The 27,362-nt window shown below is 47.9% G+C and overlaps 2 protein-coding genes and 1 long non-coding RNA gene across 4 annotated transcripts in view; 1 reads left to right on the top strand and 2 right to left on the bottom strand.

Annotated features, from left to right (window-relative positions):
- Positions 1-527: 527 nt before the first annotated feature.
- Positions 528-15,775, bottom strand: LOC122901156. Of its 2 annotated transcripts, none has more exons than XR_006383374.1 (3): positions 15,443-15,775; positions 14,613-14,745; positions 528-1,605 (listed from the first exon to the last, which is right to left on the bottom strand). It is a non-coding gene; the product is annotated as an uncharacterized LOC122901156 (long non-coding RNA). The 2 variants fall into 2 exon arrangements; XR_006383373.1 differs by lacking the exon at positions 528-1,605 and adding an exon at positions 13,963-14,113.
- A 564-nt stretch (positions 15,776-16,339) lies between these two features.
- NANOS1 (nanos C2HC-type zinc finger 1) lies at positions 16,340-18,119 on the top strand. Its single transcript, XM_044236686.1, has one exon. It carries the CDS (start codon positions 16,356-16,358, stop codon positions 17,232-17,234), a length of 879 nt encoding a protein of 292 aa, XP_044092621.1. The 5' UTR covers positions 16,340-16,355; the 3' UTR covers positions 17,235-18,119.
- Positions 18,120-21,567: 3,448 nt separating this feature from the next.
- The window catches only part of EIF3A (eukaryotic translation initiation factor 3 subunit A), a 38,277-nt gene continuing 32,482 nt past the window's right edge, over positions 21,568-27,362 (bottom strand). Inside the window, exons 20-22 of the mRNA XM_044240615.1 lie at positions 25,102-25,327; positions 24,230-24,411; positions 21,568-22,798 (exon numbers count right to left, since the gene is read on the bottom strand). Coding sequence (XP_044096550.1) covers positions 22,569-22,798; positions 24,230-24,411; positions 25,102-25,327 — 638 coding nt within the window. The 3' untranslated portion in view covers positions 21,568-22,568. The remainder of the gene's footprint in view (positions 22,799-24,229; positions 24,412-25,101; positions 25,328-27,362) is intronic.

Genomic DNA, 27,362 nt, shown 5'->3' on the forward strand with positions numbered 1-27,362 from the left:
TTCACTTGGGCTGTTTTGAGAAAGGAATCTGGCCCCACAAAATCCCAGCTGAAAGCACACGCATGTGCAGTGCAAGGGACCCAGTGGGAAGAAGGAGAAGGAGCAGGTGTAGCTCCCAAGGCCTTTCCAGCAGGTGTGCCTGGTCCCAGCAGCAAGCTGGCTGCAGTCTCGGGGGACAGGCGGGGACAGTCACTGTTGGGCTTCAGTAGCAGCGACAGCAGCACAGACGAGCCCAGAGCACAAGGTTTGGAATCTAGTGTCCTGGATTTGAATTTTGTGTCTCTTTCAGAAATAAGTAAAATATATAACTATACAAAAAAAAAAATCACTCATAACTCCACCACCCAGAGAAAACCACTGTATAGCAATTCTACATATATCTTCATATACATATGAAATATATATTATATTATATATATACATATATATATATATATACATTTTTTTATGCCCAATGTGGGGCTTGAACTCACAACCCCAAGATCAAGAGTCATATGCTCTATCGACTGAGCCAACCAGGTGCTCCTACAAATTTCTCTATTTTTCACACAACATATACAGAGGTAAATATACATGCCAACTGTTTCATAGGACCATAAAGGGGGGGGTTCTCCTGTTCCATGATATTGTTTAATGGTGATCTGCATTAACGTTTCCCGTGCTGGTGCCTGTCCTTTCATTGAGCAGCGGAGAGTCTGAGCTCCAGGGGAGGAAACGTGCTGCTGTGACACAGGCGGGCCCTCAAGCTGCCCCAGGGCTGGCCCACTGAGGGCCCTTCCCAGTCCGTGCTGCAGCTGTGTGGCGAGTTCCGTTCTGAACCTGACAGTTGTGTTCAACACGCTTCAGACACCCCCGCGGATTCCAGGGCTCACGCCCCCTCAACCTCACAGCAGCCTGCGGGGCAATCACGTGACTCCACGGCCAGGATCCTGGGCCTTGCCTCCCGGGACTGCCATCTCCGGCCCTCCGGCTGGACCCAGACACTAGGCAGACAGACGGCCCTCGACTATACCTCTGACCTGGAGACAAGGTGCAGTTGGTTCACCCAAAGGCCATGGGTACACCCTGAGCGTGTCCAGACAGTCAGGACTCATCCTTGGACTGTCAGGGGACACGTGGTGTGTTTTTCCTGTGCCTGGACAATGAATATTCTTTGGCTCCAGGAAGGGAGCTTTTCCTCAGCAAAATGTCACATCAGGGGACCTCAGGAGCTCTGACGTGTCTCCAGCCTCCCGGGAGGTAATTCCATCAGGGCTGAAACTTTCCCGGAGCCCGGCAAGTGTAGAGATTAAAGGACAGCAGGGGACACACCCAACAGGACTGCAGTCCACTGAGGCCAGGGAGGAAGACCACAGGAGAGTCAGGGCCAATGGGGTAAGAGCACTGGCTTCAGAGCCTTTCCACCTGGGATCAAAGTCCTTTCCAGCCCTTGCAGGCTGTGTGACCTTGGTGGTGTTCTTTCCCTCTCTGAGCCTCACCCTCCACAGCTATAAAATGGGATTATCCATAATACCTATCTCCCTGGGGGCTGGAGATTACATTAAGTAACAGCATGGAGCTCCTCCCACACTGCTGGACACAGGACCCCAGTCAATCATTATTTACCTGGTGATTAAAAGGAAAGAGACCACGTAAGTGAGTACACGTGCAGGATAGACACGCCACACACCAGTCTATGTGTTAATCACTCTCTAAACTGTGCCCTACACAGCCTGCCTTCTTACACAGATAATTCAGAATTAACAGTACCCAATGATGATATCCTGCCCCCCCACAGTATTCTCTATAGAGACGACCGGATGCGAGTTGTCTGCTCAAATGTTCAGTAACCCAACCCAAGGTGGCTCTGCTCTAACGGCGCACACGAGCTTCTCTGACAGTTTGCTGGTCTCCTCCCTCCGGGCCGGGTTCTCTGCTTTCAACATCATTCCCTTCTCCATCACCACCAGCTTGTGGTCTGAGCTGAGGAACAAGATACAAGGGCTGCTTACGAATGTACAGAAAGTACAAGTTAATAGGTTCTCATAGAAGACCCGACCCTTCTGCACAGAAAAATGCTTTCGCAGAACTCTGAGATCGTGACCCAAACCCTCTCCACTCAATTCCCGCTCCTCAGCCCCATGGCGCGTGGACGGCTGAGGGTCTGGGAGTCAGACCCTAGAAAAGTGACCACTGCGGTGTCTACCTAATGACACTGCTCACACGGAGAGTGGCTGAAGAGGTTTCACATAGATGTATCCTTATCATCCCTGAAACCATGGCCGTCTTCCTGTAGTATTTTTCTAGAAATGAGAGATTTCATCTGAAAGCCTCTGATGTGCTGCGTTTCTTATTCTAGCCCGTAAGGACACTCTGAAGACAATGTGGATGTTATCCTGAGGACAGCCAAGGCGTGGCCTCTTCAGGACGGCGGGGGTTTCCACACCACATGATCCCTCAGCTTGGTCTTCTCAACTCACTCCGTTCCCCGGGCGCCTTCCCCCCGGCATTTACCCTGCACTCAGGGAGCGCCCCTCCGCCAGCAGACGTTCACAGAGCTCTACCCTGTGCCAGGCTCTAGGATGGGCACCAAGTTCCTGGCCTCCAGAAACCCCCCTCTGGGGAGGGGAGCAGGCAGATAGCATAAGTCAGTCCTACCTTGTGACCAGGACGTTAACAGATACGAGCTCTTCTCTATAGGAAAGGGGGAAGCTTGACCGAAGTGCGGACATTTGCGCTGAGCTTTGAATGCCAAAAAGGAGGGAGGAAAGGTCCTGGCAGAGCAAACAGCTTGAGCAAAGGCACAGTGAGGCGGACATTCACAGCTTGTCTGGAGCTCGGGGACAGCTGGGGCAGAGGCTGAGGCCAGCGTGTGAAGGTCCCATCAGCACCAACAACCGTCACAGACACGGTCCCCGCAGGGCCAGGAAAGGACCCAGGCATCCCCTGGGGTCCCTTACTTACTGGCTGGAGCCGATCCCAGGAAATCCCCAGTCCTGCTTTAAGATTCAGGAGCCCAAGGTTCCACATCGGTCAGCTCTACCCTAGATCCGGGCAGACCTTCCCGAGTCTGTGGCCACTGCTAGAGGCAGCATGTGAGAACGGGCTCCAGCCCCAAGCCCACGTTTGCACTGAGCGGCTGGTCCTCTGGCCAAGTAGGCTAAAAATAATCTCGGGTAGATTTCCAGACCAGACTCTGACGCATTCAAACCAGAAGAACTCCAAGGCTTCGCACAGTTGATGAAAACTAAAATATCAACAGGCTGCTCCAGCCCTCGGAGCTCTTCGCCCCGTCGGCGATCCAGTGAGAGATCCTTGTTCACTGAGCACCTGCCAGACACAGGAGGGGGCAGGGAGCTTGTCACCACCCCTGAAATAAGCAGGTCCATCTGCTCAGCAGCTAAACGGAGTGGGGTGGCTCTGTACATACTGACCTGGAAAGCCTCTGAGACACATTCAGTGTTAAAAAAGCAAACTGCAGGGGCATCAGGGTGGCTCAGTTGTTGGGCATCTGCCTTCGGCTCAGGTCATGATCCCAGAGTCCTGGGGTTGAGCCCCACATCGGGCTCCCTGCTCAGAGGAGAACCTGCATCTTCCTCTATCTGCCATTCCCCCTGCTCATGCTCGCTCTGTCAAATTAATAAGTAAAATCTTGGGGGGGGGGGAAGTGAACTACAGACCTAGGGGCACCGGACTGGCTTGGTCAGTGGAGCCTGCGACTCTTGATCTCAGGTTTTTAAATTCAAGCCCCACATTGGGTGTAGAGATTAAATAAAATCTTGAAAAAGAAGGGGAAAAAAAAGAAAAGTAAGCTGCAGATCTATACCACGCAGGGAGACCTTGCTAGGCACGTGCCACTCTATTAATCTTTTATACATACCATCTAGTCTGACACTCAACGGCTACACTAAGAGGTGAGAACAGCTGTTGTACAGACCATTTCTCAACAAGGGGCAATTCTGCCCATAAGGGACATGCGGCAAAGTTTGGAGACATATGTGGCTATCACATTGTCGGGAGGGGGACGGTTGCTATGGGATCTAATAGATAGAGCCCACAGAGGCTGCTAGACATCCTATCATGTGCAGGATAGCCCTTACAACCAACACTTATCTGTCCCAATAGGTTGATAGGGCTGAGGTTAAGAAACACCACTGGGAGGGGAAAAAAAAAAAAAAAGGAACCCCACTGAAGACAAACTGAGGTTCAAGAGAATAATTTGCTCAGGGTCACACAGCTGGTGTGGCAGGCAGAAGAACGGGCACCCAGACTCGTGAGTGTGTTACCCTACACGGCAGAGGCTAATGAATGCTGGAGAAGAAATCAAGGTTGTTAATCAGCTGACCTTAACAGAGGAGATTAGCCTTGATTATTATCCAGGTGGGTCCAACGTAAATCCAAGAGTCCTTGTCTACAAAAGGTGGAGGCAGGAGCCTCAGTATCAGTGAGACTTGAATTAAGAGACTCAACTGGCCATTGCTGGCTTTGGCAGTGGAAGGTCTGTATGACTTCAAAGCTCAGCTCTTAACACGACCCTATGTATGTGGACCTTAAAAATTGTGACCCTGTATTTTCATATGACAAATATGTTCTGGAAAATATGTGCCATACACTTTTGTTTGGGGGAAACATTTGCCATGAATAGTTGTTTATTGTTGCCATTTAGCATCTGTTGTTGTTACTTTTTTACACATTTTCATGTTGTCTGATCTAATGCTTTTGCCTTTGGGATTGCATCCATCATCTAAATTTTTAGAAAGACCCTTCCAGGTCAGAGATAGGGAAATGTTTACATGCATTTCATTCTCAGTTGTCTGTGTGTGTCATTTCATTTCTTAAATTTAACTCTTTGATTTATAACTTCATTATGATCTAGAGTTGCTGGCCATGAGGGCAAAGTTCCCTGCAACTTTTTAAAGCCCTAAACAGAGTCAAATAGCTACCCAGGAGACTTTGAAGTTGGGCCAAAAGCAATCCCAAATGCGACACACCTAAATTACAAGCATTCTTGCTGTGCCCAGCAGGGCTCCTCACTGAACAAGCAGACCCAGGTTCAAATTTCCTCATCTTCCTGTTTTTATCATCAGAGTAGATGCTGGTGTTTTCCTGGACTGCCTCATCCCACCGCACCACCTTCAGCTTCACTAAGGACCAAGGGTCCGACCCTGGGGCTCCCTGCGCTTCCTTTCCCTATCCATGATCTGCCGCCACGAGAAGGAAGACTGGAAACTCCTCGAAGCCACCCGAAGTCCTGACTGGTGTCTGCCTTGGTGGAGAAGCCTTACTGGAGAAGCCCAATCATCAGAGTGATACATCAGAGGATGTATGTATACACCACCAGATTGGCAGAATCAAATATTCTGTTACTGTTAAATGTCGACCAGAATGTGGTGGAACTAGAACTTGGGGGCGCCGGGCTGGCTCAGTCAGTAGAGTGTGCCGCTCTTGATCTGGGGATTGTAGGCTCAAGCCCCATGAGGGGCACAGAGATTACTTTAAAATAAAACCTCTTTAAAAAACAATGTGGCAGGGGCAGATGGCTCAGTGGGTTAAGCCTCTGCCTTCGGCTCGGGTCATGATCTCAGGGTCCTGGGATTGAGCCCTGCATAGGGCTCTCCACTCAGCAGGGAGCCTGCTTTCCCCCATCTCTCTGCCTCTCTGCCTACCTGTGATCTCTCTCTGTCAAATAAATAAATAAAGAAAAATCTTAAAAAAAAAAACACAATGTGGCAGAATTGGAACTCTTGTGCATGGCCACAGGGGGTGAAATTGGTAAAATCTATTTGGAAAAAAATTTGGCAATGTCTAGTGAAGTTGAAACCACACATAACCTTGGACTGAGCAGCCAGTATAAACTTCCCACATTATAATCTTATTTATTCTCTTATTTATTGGCCATTCAAATTTCCTCTGCTATCAGGAACTTTTCATCAGTTTTTCTTTCAGGTTATATAAATCATACCAACTTTTTAGGTGTTCTTTTACATATTCTGGGTGCAAAGTCCCTTCCTTATCAATCAAATGTATTGCAAATAATTCCTCTCTGTGACTTGTCTTTTTACTTACTATATGGTGCCTTCTGTGGGACAGGAGTGCTTAATTTTAATTAGGTACTATTTATTAATGTTACAGTTAGTGGAGTTTGTGTGTGTCTTGTTTAAGAAATCCTTTCCTGCCCTAAAGTCATAAGGATATTTTTCTACATTGTCTTTTAAAAGCTAGAGTTTTGGGATGCCTGGGTGGCTCATTCAGTTAAGTGTCTGCCTTCAGCTCAGGTCCTGTCTCGGGTCCTGGGGTCCAGCCCAGAGGCTGAGTCCCACTCCCTGCTCAGCGGGGAGTGTGCTTCTCCCTCCCTCGGCCCCTCCCCACTGCTCATTCTCTTGCTCACTGGTATTTTGTTTCAGATTCTTATAGGTCCACAACAGAGCGTGGCTTGTCATTTTTCCTTCTTATATTTGTTGTTTTATATCAGGTTGCACTAGCCTTGTAAAATGAATTAGAAAATGATTCTTTCATTTTCTAAACTCTAGAATGGTTTGTTTAGAACTGAAATTATTTCTTCCTTGAAAAATAGAACTTATCTCTGAAGTCAACTGAAGAAAAAATGTTACATCAACTGGATCTGGTGTTTTGTGAAAAGATTTTTAAACTCTGACTCAATTTATATAAATGTTGCAGAACATCGAGGTTTTTCAATTCTTGGGGCACTCAGGTGGCTTGGTCAGGTAAGCATCCTACTCTTGATTTTGTTTTATTTTATTTTTTTTAAGATTTATTTTATTTTATTCATTTGACACAGAGAGAGAGATCACAAGTAGGCAGAGAGGCAGGCAGAGAAAGGTGGAAGCAGGCTCCCCGCTGAGTAGAGAGCCCGATGCGGGGCTTGTCAATCCCAGGACCCTGAGATCATGACCCGAGCCTAAGGCAGAGGCTTAACCCACTGAGCCACCCAGGCGCCCCTTGCTCTTGATTTTGGCTCAGGTCATGATCTCAGGCTCGTGAGATCAAGCCCCGCATCAGGCTCCGTGTTCAGAGGGGGTCTGCTTGAGATTCTCTCTCTCTCTGCCCTTCCCCCCCTCAAATAAATAAATACATACATACATACATACTGCTTCTTAAGTGAGTTCTTGCTTTCCAGCAATTTTTCCATTTCCTATACATTTTCAGATTTATGAAGCATCAAGTCACAGAAACTGTTCATTTGCATCGTCCCTTAGTCTTGATAAACCTCGCCAAATTAACTGTATTCGTCTTTTATAAGAAGCCACTGTTTAGCTCTGTCAGCCGTCTATCCATCTATCATATCTTTGTTCCCCATTTCATCGATTCCTTCATTCACATGTTCTCTTCTCGTTATCATTGGCTGTTGATCTCTAACGAAATGGAATTGTGGCCAGAAAATCCGATGTGACAGCAATCCTATCAAGTTTGTTAATACGAGCCGAGGGTACAGAATCCGGTCAACTTTTATAAATGCACTATGAGTGCTGGAAAAGAATGTAAATTCTGCAATTATTTTCTTTAAGATTTTATTTATTTATTTGAAAGAGAGAGAGAGAAAGAGCATGAGTGGGCAGGAGAGGGAGAACCAGACTCCCCAAGGAGCGGGAAGCCCGATGGGGGACTCGATCCCAGAACCTGGGATCACGACCTGAACGGAAGGCAGATGCTTAACTGACCAGGCGCCCCAAATTCTGCAATTATCAAAGCAGTGTTTACATACGATTTTATATAATGACATGTATGTGTGTATACAGGTACATAAAAATACATAAAGCCACGCTTCTTAATTGTCATTCAAATCTCCTATATCCTTACTGATATTTCGTCAGGTTTTCATTCATATGCTTTGAAGCTAAATTGTTAGATATATGTTAGTTTAGAATTGTTGTATCTTCCTGGTAAAGCGAACCCTTTTCATGACATAGCCACCCTTTGATTTATAGTAAAGCTTTTTGCCATAAAGCCTATTAGCCTGCTGTCCGCACAGCTCTGTCAGCTCCTTTTCAGCGTCTACTGGCCCGTCTTCTCTCATCCTTTTTAACTTTAACCTATCTGCATCCTTGCATTTTATATGTGTTTTTGACAGTGGATCTATAGCTGTATTTTTTCTTAAAGTAGACTCCATGCCCAGTGTGGAGCCCAATGCAGGGCGTGAACTCACAACCCTGAAACCAAGACCTGAGCTGAGATCAAGAGTTGGACACTTCACCGACCAAGCCACTCTGATACCCCAATATAGCTGGGTTGTTCTGTTTTGAAGATTTTATTTATTTATTTGACAGAGAGAGAGAGAGGCAGCAGAGGGAGAGGGAGAAGAAGGCTCCCCACTGAGCAGGGTGCCAGATGTGGGGCTCCTCGATTCCAGGACTTTGGGATCATGACCCAAGTCGCAAGCAGACGCTTAACCCGCTGAGCCACTCAGGGGCCCTTATAGTTGTTTTCTAAATCCAGACCTGAAATTTTGTATTTGAAAAGAACCATTTTGTCCACTTACATTTACTAGAAGGAATTTTTTTTTAAAGATTTTATTTATTTATTTGACAGACAGAAATCGCAAGTAGACAGAGAGGCAGATAGAGAGAGAGGGAGAAGCAGGCTCCCTACTGAGTAGAGAGCCCGATGCGGGCCTCGATCCCAGGACCCTGAGATCATGACCTGAGCCGAAGGCAGAGGCTTTAAACCACTGAGCCACCCAGGCGCCCTACTAGAAGGAATTTTATGTTTGGATTTATTTCTACCATCTTATTGTATACTCCCAATTCGTTCTCCCATTTCCGTGATGATTTTCCTTCTGTCATGCTCTCTCCTGAATTGATTATTTTTCCTCGTTCCATTTCCTTACATCTGCTATTATATCTTTTTCATTGGTTTCCTATATATTTATATATAGAGACCTAATTTATCAAAATCTAAATTTAACGAACACTGATGTTCAGAATTTTCTTCAAAATGATCCATGGCATGGGAGACGGAGTGAAAAATCAGAGTGGAGATAAGATTCATCATACATCAAGGGTGAATTGGGTTAGAGTTCTTTTTACCATGACCTTTACTTTTGTAATGCTTGAAATTTTCCATAAGTTAAAGAATATTCCATAAGTTAAAAGAATATTTCCATAAGTTAAAGAATAACTTATTCCATAAGTTAAAGAAAATAATATCTTCACCCTCCTCCTGAGCAAGGCAAGGACTGTAGAGCATTTATTCTAGCTGGGGTTATTTTTTTGTTGTACTTGGTTGTTTGTTTTGTCTGGTTTAATCACAAATTAAGTGACATCATCATAACTGTTATTTTAAGTTTGTTTAGAGGACCTGACACACACACTAACTACTTCCTTTGCTCTCCATTCCTTCCTGCAGCTCGGACCTTTCCGTCTGCCTGAGGGCCACACACACACTCACGCACACTGCGTAGGGCCCTCTTACCCCACAGCTTCCCCTGTACCATGTCAGGTCTTGACAGGCAAAGGAAACCTAAGTTTACCAGCCCAGGTGACCTCTGGATATGATAAGGTCTTGGGACTGATGACATTCCTCTGCTAAGGGGCCCCCTGTCCTCTGGGAACAGGGAGAATAATGGCCCCAAAAGATGTCCCCATCCTAATTCCCCATCCCTGAGAATGCTACCTTAGATGGCAAAGGGGAGTTAAGGTTCTGGGTGGAACTAAGGTTGCTAATGAGATGGCATGAACATGGGGAGATTAGCCTGGATTATCAGGGTAGGTCTGCTGAAATCACACAGCAGAAGAGGGAGGCAGAAGAAACAAGAGAGGTGGCAGGAGAGAGGGACTTAACCTGCTGTTGCTGATTTTGAAAAAGGAAGGAGGCCAGGAGCCCAAGGAATGCAGGCAGCTTCCCCTGAGAGCCTCCAGCCCTGCAGTCACCTCGATCATAGCCCAGTGAGACCCATGTCAGACTTCAGACCTCCAGGATGGTAGGAAAGGAGGTTCTTGGTTGTTTCAAGCCTCTAGGCTGGGGGTAATGGGCTACGGCAGCAGCAGGAAGCTAATATGCCTCCCACCGAAACCTCATCACCTGTTTGCTCCATGACGTCATAAGGACATCCGTCTCAACCACCGCTCAGTCTGGGACTCGGTCCCAGGCCTTGATGGTGAACACCTAAATTTTGGAACTAGAGAGGACCAAGAAACCATTCAGCCCAACTAGTCATTGTAAGTGAGCGAAAACTGAAGTCCAGAGAAAGGAAATGACTTGCTCAAGGCTACTCAACTCAAACCGTCCTAGGCCATCACTGTACTTTCCGCTTCCTGAGCTGGAGACGCCCCAGGACAGACTCCGCTGCCCACTCATCCTCAGCCAGGCACTTTGAGGGCCCCAGAGATCCCTGGGGAACTCATGACAGCTGGGAAAATACAACTGTAAGCCAGGTAGGGCCAGGAGAAGATGTCTAAAATGACAGAAAAAAATCACCCAGAACTATGAGAGCAGACCTGGGCCAGACCCCTACCTGGTCTGCTCAGTTAGCGAGATGTTTCCACCTGCAGCTTTAAAAAGCCTCCTTGGGCACCTAGCGAATGGCACACACGAGGTCTGCTTTCAAGAAGCTTGGCATTTCGGGCCTCTGCCTAGAGCCAAAGCTTTGGGCTTTGGGCCAATTAAGAAAAGGTACTTCTTCCACACGACATCTTTAACCATCTGTCAGAGAAAAACTGTCGTAATATACTGAGTCCATCAGAAAAAGATACTTTACTCCACATCTGCCAGAAAACTATTTGAGATTCACTCATACACATGACCCCAGCTGTGAAGTAAACGGTACCCCCTTGCGTGGAAAGCTATTGTGCAGTGCACAACTTGCAGAAGCATACCCAGCAGCCCCGCTTGGCACTCTGGTCTCATCCCCTTCATTGACCTTTTCTTCTCCCTGCCCCCACTCCAGCCCTCAGGCCCACTGGAGAACAACCTTGACCTTATCATTCACCATTTTATGCATCACTGGAGAACGATCTTGACCTTATAGCTTATCATTTTATGTATGATTCCTCCCCTCCTGCAGACAGAGGGCGTTGAAGAGGAACAAGAGAAGGCTGGTAGTCCCATTTAGGGAAACACCTGAGACGGGAGGCAGGATTTGTGAATTCTAACTGAATGGATGTCCACGGGCCAGGAGACCGTCCAGGCCTACAGCACAGGCCATGGAGAAATTCCACCCACTAACTAGCTGGGTGAAGCTGAGTAGTACACTTTTTCCGCTTCCCCAAACCTCATTTTTCCTTTCTGTGAAATGGGTATCACCTCAGGACTGCTGGGAAGGTCTAAGAAAGGACAGGAGTTCATGCTCAGTGCCTTGAAAGGCTCCATACCTGTGAGCTATTGTTATGATTACTCTGGGCATCATCGACTCCAGGATACCTGCCTTGCCGGCCGTCAGCCTTCCGGGCAGTATGTGCTTTAAGCAAAACTGGGACAGCCCAGGTTTCCAAGAGGAGACAACGTGGCTGGGAAGAGTGGGGCGAGTGTCACAAACAGAAAGCCTTCCTCATTCGATCAATGTACTCGCCACTGGATAAATAGAAAAATCTAACCTCTTTCAACCAGAATTGTCTCTGTTGGGGGACAATCTCTGACTCGTGGTGGAATGAGCCCAATTTTGCCTCCCGGCTGGCCGCCTCCACCTCTTGGGCCCCAGACATCCCGTGGCCAGGGTATGACCAGGTACTTCCAAGGAAGGACAAGCCCAGCTTTGCAGTGAGAGGACACGGGTTGGGAGCCCTGACCCTCTCCGTCTGCACCAGGAGGGCAGTCATAGAACCTGCCTCTCGGGGCAGCCGGGTAGCAGGTAGGGGGGTCCGTGAGGCGACGCTGTAAAGCCCCTGGTCTGAAGGGGTAGGTTATTACTCTCAGTTGGGAGACTTTGGCGCAAGACAGGGCTGGTGACAGAGGAAGCCCCTGCTCCTGCTCCCCTTTGTTTCTTCCCACCCCTGTCCATAAGCCCACAGTTCTGACGTGGCTGTCCCCTCCATCTGGCCAGACTGCTGAATCCTACCTTTCTGACAGAATTACCAAATGCCTTTTTCTTTCAGATTGCTACGAGTTTCACTTAGAACGAACTCAGCTGTAAGTAAAATCCCTTCCTGACAGTGGCTGAAACGATAAAGTTGTTTAATGGTCTTTTGCAACAAGTCACCAAGTCATCCACAAAAATGTCCCCGAGGCTTTTTTTAATAACTTTACTGGGGCCACCTGGGTCGCTCAGTCGGTTAAGTGTCTGACTCTTGATCTCGGCTTAGGTCTTGATCTCACAGTGGTGAGTTCCAGCCCCAAGTGGGGGCTACACATGGCGCCTTCTTAAAAAAGAAGCCATTCCCAGTGTGCCAGCTTCTGGCCCCTGAGACTTATCACACCTCAGGGCAGCCTCGGCTCCGTCACCTGCCAGTGGCTGGAAGAAAGGGAGGCTCCTGGTCTTTGTTTCTTTTCCTTTTACACAAGGGAGCAAATGCCCTCCCGGAGTGCTAACAGCCCTCCCCTGACATTTCAGGGACCAGAACTGGGTCATCAGCCCCTCCTAAACCAATCAGACCCTGGGGAAATGAGATCTGTCTGGCTGGATTACACCTATCACAGCTCAACCCCAGAGGCCACGGGAGAGACTCGTCAGGAACCGGAGTAAGTCAGCGAGCAGGGTGAAGCGCCTGCCCTTTGACCTGATGAGCCCCTCGAGGATCAGAGGAAGTTGCTGAAGCCCAGAGAGGTTACGCACCTCAGCCAAGGCCACACAGGACTCTGCAGAAGCGCCAGGATGAAAACACAGCCGCCGCTCAAGGAGCAACCCCCACTTCACCACGGCGCTTCTCGGCTAACTCTAGCTCACTCTAAGCCCCCGAAGGGCAGAAACCCCATCCCTGGGACTCCCTGAGCTCGGCCAAAGGCATAATATGGAGAGTCAACACTCTGACCACACAGAGTCAACCCTGTGACAGAAGAGCACCCCCAAGGTGCCGAAATATGCCCAACCCACCTGGAAAGAGCTTGGCAGGCGGGTCAGCAGGAGCCCAGAACCTGACGAACAGCATCTCTAGAGCCTCCTGGACACCTGCCAAGCTGCCTCACTCCCCAGGGCTGACCTCGTATTTCTGAAGATCCTCGAGATGCCTGAGGCCTGTGTGTTGCCTGTCGGGCTGGGGGCTGGGAGCCATGCGGAGAGGGGAAATGCTGAGCCCCAGCAGCCCACCCGGCCACCCACCCCTGTCCCGCCAGAGCCTCCTGCCCGTGCTGGGCAGGTCCCATTCCAGAAGACACTGAGCCACACCCTCCAGCCTCCAACCTGTCCCAACCAGTCTCCTGCCTCCACTTATCCAAGGGGATCCCTTGAAGAAATTCTCACGCTCTGGCCGTTTCTGCCTGTTTTGGTTCCAGACTTCTGGAAGGGGGATGAAAAGCCGGCAGACCTCACCGAGGTACTAAAAATATCTCTAAAGCGAGTTCCACCACCTCAAAGAGAGCTGGAGAGCTCATGGCTTGGCTAAGGTCTGTGTTCGGTGACAGAAGGAATCGTTTACTAAACCAGAACTGGATCAGGCACCCGCCTGGGCCTTTCTAGGGTAACTAACAGCAAAGGCTCCCCAGTCCACTGAGGCCGCACGTGCTGGGGGGCGTGGGGGGAAGCCTCATGCCCTCTGCCTCCACTTCCAGACAGTCTTCCCAGATCAAACAACTTATTGTGGGCAAGGCCCAAAGCAGTTAAGGTGAGCAGCCTGGGGGAAGGGCAGGTAGCAAGCCCCCCAGGACACATGAGCTCCCTTCCACCTCTTTCCAGGGCATCTTTCCACTGTCCCCACAACCCATCCACTCGGCCCACAGCCCCAGAGCATGGCATTTGTTCTCACCAAGGTTCACTAAAAGTTTTCATTCCCCTGGTAAACAAACCAAACCAAACCAAAAAATAAATAAATAAATAAATAAAACCTGCAAGGGCTAAAAATCATGTGATGTGGGAGAGGAAAGGTCTCACTTACTTGCCACAGTCCCTCTGGCCCGACCCAGGGGAAGCCGACCCAGAAGCTGGCAGTTTTAAACTTTCCTTTCCTTCCACAAGTTTTTCTCACAACAGTGGCTCCCAGTCCTCGGCACTGAAAAGTCTGCATACCTTGAAAGTATGCGAGCTGCAGGGCTGTGCGAACAGAATGGAATTTTCCATTTATAGAATAATAATCTTCATACCACTCTAGGGGCCGGTGTTCTTGTGGTCAGAGCTTGGAGCTCAGTGTCAGCAAACCTGCCACGCTTCTGCAGGCTCTTTTATTTATTTTTGGTGGGAGAGGGGGAGGAAAAAAAAAGGAATGACTTTTTAACTGGAATGCCAACACAAACTTGAAAAAGGAACTGGGTTGGCAAGTGCAGACTACTCCTGCCTGGTTTCATGACTTAAATCAACCGTTAGGGAGGAGGAGATGAAGAGGCTGAGAAACATATCTTCAACCCTTCGTGCAGACAGGTGGCTAGAAAAAGCATCAAGTTACTGCCCCAGGTCCTTCCCTGTGCCTGCCACCTGGCTTCCGGCCCGCTCCCTGAGGGTAGGGGTCCAAGCAAAAGGCACACGGCCCCATCTCATTTCTCTTGATTGCCCCGTGTTCCACATTCAGTTTCTGCTGACGCACACACAGACATACCTTCGGGGTCCATGTGTAACAGGAAGGCCAGCAAGCCGTTTGGGAAGGGCCCTGAGTTCTAGTTCTGGCTGTGACATATTCACCATGTGACCTTGAAGAAATCCTTCTCTTCTCTGGGTCTCATTTTCTTCATCTGTAAAGTAAGGCTGGATTGAATGATCCCAAAGGTCCCTTCCACAGCTGACAGTCTGATTCCCTCATTCATTCTCAAGTAAACCAGTGCCAGCGTGAGGTTCTGGGCAGCCCCTCCTGGGCCATTCTAAACCTGCTGGACGCAGAGCCAGAAGCATAGCCTCCTGCCTCGGGAGGGCTGTCAGCACCAGCTGCCTCCCGCCCCTGTTTCCCCAGCCAGAGCACACCACAGAAAGGGAAAGGAAAGTCCCAACCTGCCCACCTGCCTGCCAGCCCAGTCACCAGAGGCGGCATTTTCCCAGTCCCAGAGAACCCTAAAGAATCCTTCCCAGTACCTAAGGTCTTTCCTACCTTCCGTTTTTTAAAAGGTGTGTCTTCTCCTAGGAAGGGCATGACCACCCCACACCCTCCTAAGCATAAATCTTCCAATTTGTTTTCCATCGTTCCTACAAAAATATCTGACTCATTTTGAAGTATTAAATTGTGACCCTGAATATGGTTTATTTTTCAAGCTGCACATACAGCCCATTTTTGGATGCAGCCTCCCCTTCACACACACACCAACCACTGTCAGAGGATGGCAGATTTTTTGGCCCAGCCCCCATCCCTACCTAAGTCACCAGCTAATGGCCACCCAGGCTCTGAACACCTGTTGGGAGTCCGCTGCATGATGAAGTCCTGATGCCTCCACTACTTACTTCGGAGAGAACCATAACCTGTCTCAACCTCCGACGTTCGTGCGAAGATTTCGCTCGCTGAAAGCTGTCCAAAGCACTGTGCAAACGGAAGTCACTCGACTGCTGGGCAGCTCTGTCTTGATGACTGCATCCTCAGAGCGCGCCAAACCCTGCCTCCCCACAGCCTGCCCGACTGATGCCGGTGAGCGGGGAGAACGGCTGACCTGGGGCATTCAGGGCTGGGAGGACGGTGCGCAAACCTTGGGGCATTCCCCCACCCCCGCGCCTACCGGGGTCCTCGGGGAGTCTCGCCACCCGGCCGGGGAGACTCAGGCCTGGTCACCTGCTCCAAACTCAAAGCACAGCGCTCAGGAGAAGGCGGGCCCCAGCAGCAGCCCCTCCCCTCCCTTCCCCTCGTCTCCCCCTACTTCGCCCTCCCCTCCCAGCGGCGCAGGCAGGGCACGCCCCCTCCCCCAGATTCACCAATCGGCGTCCCGAGCGGCGCCCGTGGCGCAGGGGGCTCTGGTCAGCAGCCAATTAGCGCCGGGGCCCGAGGCGGCGCTTTGCCCGCCCCCTCGCAGAATGAAAGCCGCCCGCAGCTGGCTCGCCTGGCGCAGCGCGCGGGGCGCGGGAGCTGCGCGGGCCGGAGCGGAGCGCGCGCACTGCCCGCCCGCCCCCGGCGCGCCCGCCTCCGCTCCGCCTCCGTCCGAGGCGCGGACGAGGAGGCCGGGGCGGGGTAGCGCAGGGGGCAGGGCGGCGGCAGCGGGGCCGAGGGGGTGTGTGTGTTGGGGGGTGGACGGGGAGGAGCGGGGCCCGATAAAAGGCTGCGAGGCGGCCGCACCCCGCGGCAGGCCGGCGGGCAGGCTCGGCGCTCCCCTTCCGTCCGGCCCGCGCGGGTCGCGGGGAGGCGGTGCGCGCGGCCCGCAGCCCGCCCATGGAGGCTTTCCCCTGGGCGCCCCGCTCGCCCAGCCGCGGCCGCGCCCCCCCGCCCATGGCGCTCGTGCCCAGCGCCCGCTACGTGAGCGCCCAGGGCCCGGCGCACCCTCAGCCCTTCAGCTCGTGGAACGACTACCTGGGGCTCGCCACGCTGATCACCAAGGCGGTGGACGGCGAACCGCGCTTTGGCTGCGCCCGCGGCGGGGACGGCGGCGGCGGCACCTCCCCGCCCTCCTCCTCCTCCTCGTCCTGCTGCTCCCCCCACGCGGGGACCGGGCTCGGGGCGCTGGGGCCGGCGCTGGGGCCGCCCGATTACGAAGACGACGACGACGACAGCGACGAGCCCGGGTCCCGCGGCCGCTACCTGGGCGGCTCGCTGGAGCTGCGCGCCCTGGAGCTGTGCGCCGCGGGCCCCGCCGAGGCCGGGCTGCTGGAGGAGCGCTTCGCCGAGCTGAGCCCGTTCGCGGGTCGCGCCGCCGCCGTGCTGCTGGGCTGCGCGCCCGCCGCTGCAGCCACGACCGCCGCCGAGGTGGCGCCGCGCGAGGAGCGGGCCCCGGCGTGGGCGGCCGAGCCCCGGCTGCACGCCGCCTCCGGGGCGGCGGCCGCCCGACTGCTCAAGCCCGAGCTGCAGGTGTGCGTGTTCTGCCGGAACAACAAGGAGGCGGTGGCGCTCTACACCACCCACATCTTGAAGGGACCCGACGGGCGAGTGCTGTGCCCGGTGCTGCGCCGCTACACGTGTCCCCTGTGCGGCGCCAGCGGCGACAACGCGCACACGATCAAGTACTGCCCGCTCTCCAAAGTGCCGCCGCCGCCCGCTGCCCGCCCGCCGCCGCGCAGCGCCAGGGACTGCCAGCCCGGGAAGAAGCCGCGCTGACGGCCCGGGCTCCGTTCTGCTGCCACCTGACGCCACCAGGGCCCCCGCCTGCTCGCTCTCATTTTCGGTCTGCGCACCAGCTTTCCCTCGCTGCTGGAGAGGCGTGGAGCTCGGCAGTTAGCTCCACTGCGGAAGTCTTGTTTTTTTGTTGTTGTTCTTGAAAGCAAGCCGGCCGTACGGAGAGTACTTCGCTGTCGAAGAGCGGTTGAGACTAGACGCTACAATTTTGATTTATCTCTGGTTTCTAGTTTGTGCACATCCAGACGGTGAAGGCTGGGGGTGTTTCCCAATACCTGAAATCTAGCAACTTAATGGCGCTGTTTATTTACTGTATACGTCGATCTATTTTAGATGCGCATCAGTATGAATTGTCTGAATCTAATCTCGGATGTTTAATTTTATGGAGGCACTTTACTAGGTCTAGAATATTTTTTTAAAAGCCTCATAACTGAACTGAAAACTGGCGATTTTATGGAATGTCGGCAAAATGACTATTTTATTGTTTAGAAACAATATTTCTTAGTTGTCCTTAATCAGTTACTCTAATTCCAGGTGAAGCAAGCCCCTGGCAGCATCACCCTTTTGAGAAGTGAAGGTTTAGTAAACTTTCCAGTATTAATTTGTGTGGGTATTCCCTCCTTGTGGCTTGTTTCAGACTTGGCTGGAGGTAGAAAAATGCACAATCTGTAGCAGGTAGAATACAGCTCCTTATCTTTTATGTACCAGATCTTTTTATTACTAAACTAGCAACTAGCATTTCCACCTTGAAAATTTGTGCCAAGTTATAATCCTGTTGTGTATACACTTGAAAATTGGTGCTGTTTAAAAACTTGACTTGTGTATTTATACAGTAACAGTATATGAATTCATTTATCTTGCCTATAACTTTGCTACTTGGCCTTTTGTCCATGCACCCACCTCCCCATTTCCAGTTCTTTAAAAACATTTGTGACATTAAGATCAAAAGGGAACAGTATTAATTCACCTGCTCCATTTCAGTGTTCCCAAATAGCAGAAAGCTCATTGCAGCTGTAGCCTCTCAAACTAAATGGAAGATGCTATCCTGAGCTCTGGAAGGCTAATGTAACAACCTGTGTTCAAGAAGGTTCCACTATGGGCTTTGTCTGGCTTTAGGGAGGAAGCCGTCCTCAAACCAGAATAAGCACTGAAGGAATTAAATTGTGGAATGGGGGTTGAAGACAAACACAGCTTCCCCCGTGCTCCCTTTTTCCCTAGAAGACCCTAGTCTGTTTCTGGAATCCCACTACTTACCACAAAGGAGATTAGACCCTATCCTTAGATGCTCGTTCCTAACCCTAACTTTAGCTCCCACCCTCATTTATAGCCATGCCAGATGCCACACCATGGCTTGTAGCTACCATCAGGACCAATCCAAGAGGCAAAAATGGAAGTGAATTAGGATGAATGCATATGAAATGTACAAAATACATCACTATCTGAAAATGCCAGCAAGAGACTTAGTCATGAATACAGATTCAAGTCGTAGCGCTCAGCTCCTTTAGACTGCTTTTGTATCAAACAGCTAACTTCCTCCACAGCAAACTGGCTTGAACACTCCTTTGAGGATACAAATAGAGGCAGAGGTAAATAATATTGGAAGGCTGTGAGCCTTTTTGGTCAAAGAAGGGGTGACAGAACAGGGGGAAAAGGGGCAAGTAGACAGTACGTTGGCCAAGAGAAAATCCATGCCTGCTAGTCCAGCCCCAGAACACAGAACTCCGGATGTGACCAGTCTTAAATTCAAGGAGCTTAATAAAAGCATGTGATTATTCTCTTTTGTTGTGCTAGAAAATATACCGGTTTAATTTTGGTCTTGGGGAGTTGTCAGGTCATAGAATTCCTGTTACCTCTCCTACTTCTACCTTTTCGAAGAGCACTACAAAGTATTCCCCAGCTTAGAAGGACTAAGCAGGCAACTACTTTGGATTTTCAAAGAGCCAAACTGTTGCACTGAGTTCTAGGTGTCAAGCACATGGCTTTGACATGTTCAATATGAGACTCCCTCAGTGATGAGAAGTGCCTAATAGAGTTTGATATTGACACCATCACAGTTTTACCAGCAACCAACACGTTCATTCATCTGAAACACACTAATATCAGCCCCCCTCAAATTTGCCTGTTTTCCAGCTAACATTAAAAAACTGAGAGAGCATGCACAGAGTATTACTACAGTTAATCTTCTAAAAATCTGTTAGGGAAAGTATACTAACCACACTCTAAGGCACTTAAGAGGAAGAAGCCTAGAACTCTCAATCTAAAACTCTATGTACTTGCAAAAAATTAAATTTAGGGTGTGGGGCACCTGGCTGGTTCCATGATAAAGCATGTCACTCTTGCACTTCGAGTTGTAAATCTGAGCCCCACGTCAGCAAGTTGACTTTACTTAATTTAAAAAAAAAAAAAAAATTAGAGTAAGAGAGAAACCCAAGTTTTAAAAAGTAAAAAAAAAAAAAAAAATTAGTGTGACAAAGTCACCTTGCTTTTATAAGAATATGTCTATATTTGGCTAAAAACAAAACATATGGATGGAAGCCTCGAAAGTGCTTTACCAGCTGTGCAGGTAGACTGTTTACCTTACCTCGCCTATCCATTTCTATAGACACATTTGCAGTGAGTGGCTTTTTATTTCTTTGGAATTTAATTTTCCTATGCAGTCCTTTTTGGAAAGTGCAGAATTAACTTTGATTACAACTTTTGGCTTTAATTGTAAGCCAAAACTGTCTATTTTAAAATTATACTACACATAGGTCTACCTCAAAGGAAAAGACAGGGAAGTTTCAGTGTTAGTCCTCACTTTCTAGTCTGTGCTTAGCCACTTAAGAAACATTCCTGCATTCCTTCCTGTGTCCAGTATCTATGTCAATTAGACTTGTAAGATTAGAAATGTCTATTGTCTAAATGTCTAACCAAAATGTCCTTGGTTAAAAAAAACAGAACACAGGTAAAGCACATAAAAGCATCCCCACACATAGCCACATTACCACCTCTTTCTGGAAGCCAGTAAGGACTACTAGGGGGATGTAGTCTTCTCTGGGCCACTGTCTCCACCCTCAGATCCACATGTATTAACTGCAATGGCGTTCCTGTTTAAAAATACAGAAGCCTCTCTCAAATAAATAAATAAAATCTTAAAAAAAAAAAAAAAGGCGGGGGCGGGGGGGCGCTCAGTTGGTTAGGCCACTGCCTTCAGCTCAGGTCATGATCCTGGAGTCCTGAATCAGGTCCCACATCGGGCTCCCTGCTCGGCAGGGAGTCTGCTTCTCCCTCTGACCCTCCCACTTCTCATGCTCATTCTCTCACACTCTCTCTCTCAAATAAATAAAACCTTTTAAAAATGCAGAAGCCGCTGGGAACATGAAGACATTCTAGACACAGTGAGTAGGCTGGACTGAACATCCGAAGTTTCCTTTGACACACGTGAATACTGGGGGACGGAGGGGAAGGCTGTGAGGCCTTGAGTAGAAACTTAAGAGCTGGACCACAAAGTAGCAGCAGACTCTTCTGCCCCCATCCTGTGCTTGGGATTCCAACTCCTAGGACAAAGAACTTGGGGGCATAGTATTTACCTGGGAAAGGGTCCTGACAGGAAGGTACGTTTGCAGACTAACCTAATCATCAGACATACATCTATAACTCACCTAAAAAATCAGCTTAAATGAACAGTCCCCTGGGGCCATCAGTGCTGTCCTATTTCTAATGAATGGGGAGACTCAGCAGGTTACTGCCCCAAGTTTTGTCATTTATTAAAAAGAGCAGGCCCTTTCCTCAAAGACCTTTTAAGATTTCCACTTGTTTGAAATATTAGATATTAAGAAACTGAATGTTGAAAAAAGGAGGTTTCTGTCACTGGTAGTATCAAACAGAAAAGGCTGCATCTGATAATTTAAGTAAAAAAAGGATCAATACTCCCTCTTCTGGCCTTACTATAGCTGTACAAACAAGTATTCTCACCACCACCCAATACTGGAAATAATTTACGTACCTGTAGCCACTATCAATTTGCTACTAACATTCTCTGAAATTGTATTTTTTCTATATTCAGGGGAACACCCAAAATAGTAAACCACCCACCTACCTACACCCTTGTATACAAGGCTCACAGAGAGGACAGCATTACAAGGAAACTAAGGGGACCCTTAGTTAAGGAAGGAAGCCTCCTAGCCATGTTTTTCTAGTTATTTTGATTCTAAATGCTGAGACATTTAATGGCAACAACAAAAAAAAAATCAAAACAACAAACTCAACTGGATATGCAAACTCAACAGTTAAGTACAACACTTTGACTGTAACTACAAATCAACACTAAAACAAATTCTGTAAGTATTTTATTTATCATTGAAGAAAAACCACAGCAGCAAGTTCTGTGTTGGCTTCAATAAAACCAAATAGTTAATCTTTGACATAGCTACGACACTCCAAAATTGAAGTCAACACAGTCATTACTACAAATTACTTGTTGAAAGAATCTATCCTGAAGAGAAAGGAAATTAGGAAAAAGAATTTAAACAATTCCTCCAAACCACACATTTATAAATATTGTCATATTTAAAATGCTTGAAAGGCATGAATTCTCCATTAATGGAAAAGCAGTCTGCTATTGGCAACAGAAAAAACTCAGCAATAGTTTTACCAAATGCTTTAAAATTTAAAAGCTCTAACTGTTTTGGATTCACACTTGAGTAGTATTCTTGTCATTACAATAATGACTGCAAATTGCTTTATACTCACCTCTCAAGAAAAATCTACAGAAAATCCCACCGTATCCAATGTTTGTAATGTTTACTGCACTTATAGTGAACCTAAAAACTTTCTAAATGTAGTTAATATAGTAAATACCTCAAAATACCTAGAGGTACGTCTCAACCGCTAATGATGTGGAAGTCATTTCAGCCCCTGCTTTTGAAGAATCTTCAAATACATTTTCTATAACAGAACCATACCTCATTCCAAATCAATAAAGTATTTCAAAAACAAAAGAGAAAGATCAGTTCTATACCAAGATAACAGGTGTTACTCCATACCCGACGGGTTCACATTTTAAATTTATTTTTTAGTTTTTGTTTTTTTGTAAACAAATGATTGATGAAATAATGCAACACCTTAAAATCCAGAAAATGGCCTGGCCGTCCAACCTCCTGTGGACACAGTGCACGATCAATCTATTATAGAGGATTAATACAAGTTCATGCTTTTTGTGTTACGGTGAGACAACATTAAAGAATCCAATTTAGACTGGTTGAAGCACAAGTATAATAATCCTTGAATGTGACCAAACCTATGTGAGACATGTGTTTGAATCCATTATCTTGAGATTTAACGTCGTACCGTGGTCCATCCATCTTCATCAGTCTCGTTTTTAGTACGACGAAGAGATTCTCTATCCTTCTCAGCCCTCCATGAAGCCTTCTCTTTCTCACCTTCTCTTTCCCTGTCGCGGTCTCTTTCTCGGTCTCTTGAAAGAGCTGGGGGAGGAACGCGACGAGGTGCTTCCCGCTCTTCTGCCCGCTCATCTCTCCTGTCATCAGCACGCCTCCAAGAACTTACTAAAAAGTTTAATTAAAAGAAAAAGAGTGAAGTTTGTACCATATTGTACTGGCTCAGACTAAACAGAACTTCAGCGAAAGGAATGCCTCCAATTACTCAGAAATCCTGTACTGTAGAAATAACGATATAAAATCCCCATTAAAAAAAAAAAAATCAGTAAAACCTAAATATATTTTAATTATTTTGATACAATTTTTGACAAATTCTTCAAAATAACATACAGACTTAAGAGATAACTCAGGGGCGCCTGGATGGCTCAGTGGGTTAAAGCCTCTGCCTCTGGCTTCAGTCATGATCTCAGGGTCCTGGGATTGAGCCCCGCATCGGGCTCTCTGCTTGGCGGGGAGCCTGCTTCCCCCCCACCCCTCCCACCTGCTTGTAATCTCTCTGTCAAATAAATAAATAAAATCTTTGGGGGGAAAAAAAAGAGAGAGAGAGAGAGACAACTCAAATTTGCCAACAAGAAGAAACCACTGGCCTGGGAGGTGTTCTAATTGTCACAATAATTTAAGATAAGGTAACAAAAAATCTGAATGAAAACTTTAAAATAAAAAAAAAAACCTTTTGGCTCTTGTTGAAGAAATCATAATACCAAAATGGCCATTAGCATACTTTACTTTACAGGTATTAAGAAAAACCCTTGTGATCCCCCTGTACAAATGAAAAAAGTTTGTGAGGTAACTACTTAGTTAAGTGCAATGGCCATTTTCAACTTTAAAACTTTTTTTTTTTTAATTTTTTTAAAATATTGTATTTCTTTTCAGCGTAACAGTACTCATTGTTTTTGCACCACACCCAGTGTTCCGTGCAATCGGTGCCCTAATACCCACCACCTGGTTCCCCGAACCTCCCACCCCCCTAAAACTTATTTTTTTAAACTCAAGTTTCAACTATCACAATTTCAGAGTAAGAATGTTTTACACTTTATGCCTATCTACCAAGATCTTACTTTTAAACAACTGACAAACTGTTTCCTAGTTACATAAACTTCTAGAGCAATATATACTGCTTACCCTCCAATTAGCCTACTACTATACTTTCAATTTAGGTATGAGCTACTTTCCAGAGGGACTACGAAATTTATGAGAACTGTGAATTTTTAAAAAAAACTTTATTATTTGAGAGGGAGAGAGGAAGCGGGCTGGGGTGAGGGGGAAGCGGGTAGGAGGGAATCTTAAGCAGACTCACTGCCGGGCGTGGAGCCCCATGTGAGTCTCCACGTCACAACCCCAAGATCACGACCTGAGCCAAAATCAAGAGTGAGACACTTAACTGACTGAGCCACCCATGCGCCCAGAGAACTGTGAAACCTAAATTGAATATTCACTATCTTATTTTTGATGCTTGTAAGAACAGGATGAGGTAGTAAAACCGCCAATTTCCTGAGATCATGGTTTTCTAATAGTCAGCAACGTGCCCAACATCCATACCTTCTTCACGCTCGGATCGGAGAGGAGGTCCTCTTCTGTCTCGATCATCTCGCCTTTCCCTTAGATCACGGCGATCATCTCTCTCCCGACGACGGTCATCCCGATCCCTATCTTCACGGCGATTTGAATCTCTCCAGCTCGAAGACTCTTCCGCTGGTCCTCTTCTCCAGCCTCCTTCATCCCTGGAACCATTCAAAATGACATGTTAAGTTCTGTCGTCAGACTCCAAACAGCACATCCAAGTTGGTGCTCGAGAGTTTACAAATGTAACCGGGATGACCTTTGAATTTCTAACTTGATCTCAATCTGGTGCCTCAGGTGTAGAAGCGGAGAACATCTGGACCTGTGCTGAACAGCACGGCAACCACTACCTGTATGCACCCACTTAAATACAATTAACTGAATCACAATCAAGACATCCTGTCAGTAGCACTAACCACACTCCCAATGTTCAACACCAAATGTGCTTGCCGGCTACCACACTGGGCCCTGCAGACAGGGTGCGTTCATCCTCCCAGAAAATGGCACTAAACAGTGCTGGTCCAGAGCCATCAGCACAAAGCCACTCAGGTCAAAAGGAGCAAGTCAGAACTGTTACCGCTAATAAAAGTCAAGGAGCTCTGAATAATTTAAGGGCTCTAAAACTGAGTAACTAAACCACAGGGAAAAGGCCATGGACTGGCAAAGATACCTGTGGAACTAGAGTCCTCCCCACCTGCAGACAGCCGCCCACTGTGAGCCTCACCCTCTCAACTTTGTGAAGAGGGGAACGTTCAACTGAGGCATGAGGCACACCATTTCTCAAGACTACATGGTTTCCCAGAGAATTGAAGAGACTCCTAACTGTAACTCCACAGAGTTCCAAAGCAAACCTAGGTCGTCTGAAGCGGTCCTCTCGATCCCCATCTCGCTCTCTGTCCCGCTCTCGCTCTCTCTCTCGGTCTCTTTCTTTCTCTGGGTCCTTGTCGTTTTCATCACGATCCTGGTTTTCTCTCTCTCTCTCCTTTTCCCTATCCCATTCACGTTCTTCTGATGGTCTCGATTCTCGAGGTGGACCCCAACTCTCTTCTCTGGCTTTTTCTTTCTCTCTCCATCCACCTGTTTTTATTTTTTAAAAAAGGAAAAACATTTTTATACTCAAGAAACTCAGTAACAATGAATAGATATGTGAATGCTGACATTAGTATCACCACTGCAGGTGCTAATTTAAGACACTCCAAACCTCATTTAAAAGAAAACTAAAGGGACACCCGGGTGGCTCAGTAGGTTAAAGCCAGTGCCTTTGGCTCAGGTCATGATCCCAGGGTCCTGGGATCGAGCCCCACGTCAGGCTCTCTGCTCGGCAGGGCGCCTGCTTCCCCCGCCTCGCCCCCGTCTCTGCCTGCCTCTCTGCATACTTGGGATCTCTGTCAAATAAACAAAATCTTTAAAAACAAAAAACAAAAACAAATAAAAAGCGAGGAAAAAGAAGACCAAAGCTGGGACACCTGGGTGGCTCAGTAGGTTGTGTCTGCCTTTGGCTCAGGTCATGATCCCAGAGTCCTGGGATCAAGTCCCCTATCCCGCTCCTTGCTCAGCAGGGAGCCTGCTTCTCCCTCTGCCTGTTCTGCCTGTTCTGCCTGCAGCTCTTTGTGCTTCTGTTCTCTGACAAATAAGTAAACTCTTAAAAAGAGAGAGAGAGAGAGAAAACTAAAGCTATTTATGTTACTTTACAGAATCACCGGCTTCTATTTATGACTACCTACCACTGTTTCTCTAACATAAAGGGAGGACCATGTAAGACAGGGGACATTTACATAGTCTGGGTTGAGTGTTCCATGTGCTGAGATTTCAGATGTAAAAATCTGTTCTGATAGTAAACAGACAACTCATTTTAAACAAAAACCTAAAGAGTCAGGGGTAAGAGCCAGACCTCTGTGAGAGCGCCAATTATAAGTTCATTCACATCCTACATTTTCAAAACGACATATTATCAAAATTACATATTAACAATAACTTCCTTTTCTATTCTTGCTCTCCATCACTTACCACCCATGCAATCATGGGACAAAGATAAGTCCTTTGACCACTATCTCACTTAGACATGGGATGCCCAAATCAAGGAACTTCATATATATGCACAAAAAGGCCAAAGGGAGCAAATATAAATGAGAATATGTTGCAAGGTTAATTACTGTCACTGTATTTGTATTCCCATGTGCCAACAGCTCTACTCTAAACCTTCTGTGTGTATGAACTCATCTAATTCTAGCCACAGTTTTGAGCTACACAGATCCCAGACCCGCTAATTTACATACTTGCTGAAATACGTCGACAAATCATCCACAGACACCCGGGCACTTGCCCCTCCCCCCACTCGTGCAGCGCCATCGGGTCCCTGGGCCGCCGCAGAGCTCGCTCACCATCGAGGCTGAACGAGGTAACGCTCGGCTGCGCGCCGCAGCTCTCATACTTTAAACTAAGTGCCCTTCTGGTCTGTTTAGTGACAGGTTTTCACATTTTCTTGCACTGTTGGGGATTTCACTGTTCCAAAGGGCCCTTAGGCACTGTGCTCAAATGCTGCTTGTCTAGTGTCCCAAGCACAAGAAGGCAGTGGATGTGCCTTACAGGAAAAATACTCGTGTTAGAGAAGCCCCATTCAGAAGCTACAGCGCTACTGGCCAGGAGTTCAATGTTAATGAACCGACAAGGTGTATTAAATAAGGTTATCTTTAAAACAGAAACGCACAAAAGGTCACGTTCATTGGTTGACAGAAATTCTGTCAGAGAACTTATGAGAATAGTAATGGTTCAGTATTCATAGCAACTTCACATAAAACATTTATCGGGACTTAATAAGAATCTATGACACTGTTCTCCCCACTCACACAAGAACAGGAAAGTCACACAGCCAGACAGTGGAATCAGCTGAGACCAGAAGAGACAGAAATATGAGACAGAAACACAAAGGGTAAGGGAAAGAGGCTACTCGTTGAAATCTTCGTGCAGAATGGATTACTCTGGCTACTGCACCAAGACTAGACCTGGGAGTGGGGAGCCTGTGGGGACCAGTAGCAGCACGAGTTTGAGGAAGGAATGATGGCGGCTCAGACCCAAGTACGTGCAAGGGGAAAAGAGAAGTGGGCAGATCTGA

Source organism: Neovison vison, chromosome 2 (assembly GCF_020171115.1).
Source record: "Neovison vison isolate M4711 chromosome 2, ASM_NN_V1, whole genome shotgun sequence".
In the NCBI taxonomy this organism is placed as follows: domain Eukaryota; kingdom Metazoa; phylum Chordata; class Mammalia; order Carnivora; family Mustelidae; genus Neogale; species Neogale vison.

Bases quoted from the DNA above. Each gene is read 5' to 3' on its own strand.
- NANOS1 (XM_044236686.1), top strand. From the start codon at position 16,356: ATGGAGGCTTTCCCCTGGGCGCCCCGCTCGCCCAGCCGCGGCCGCGCC.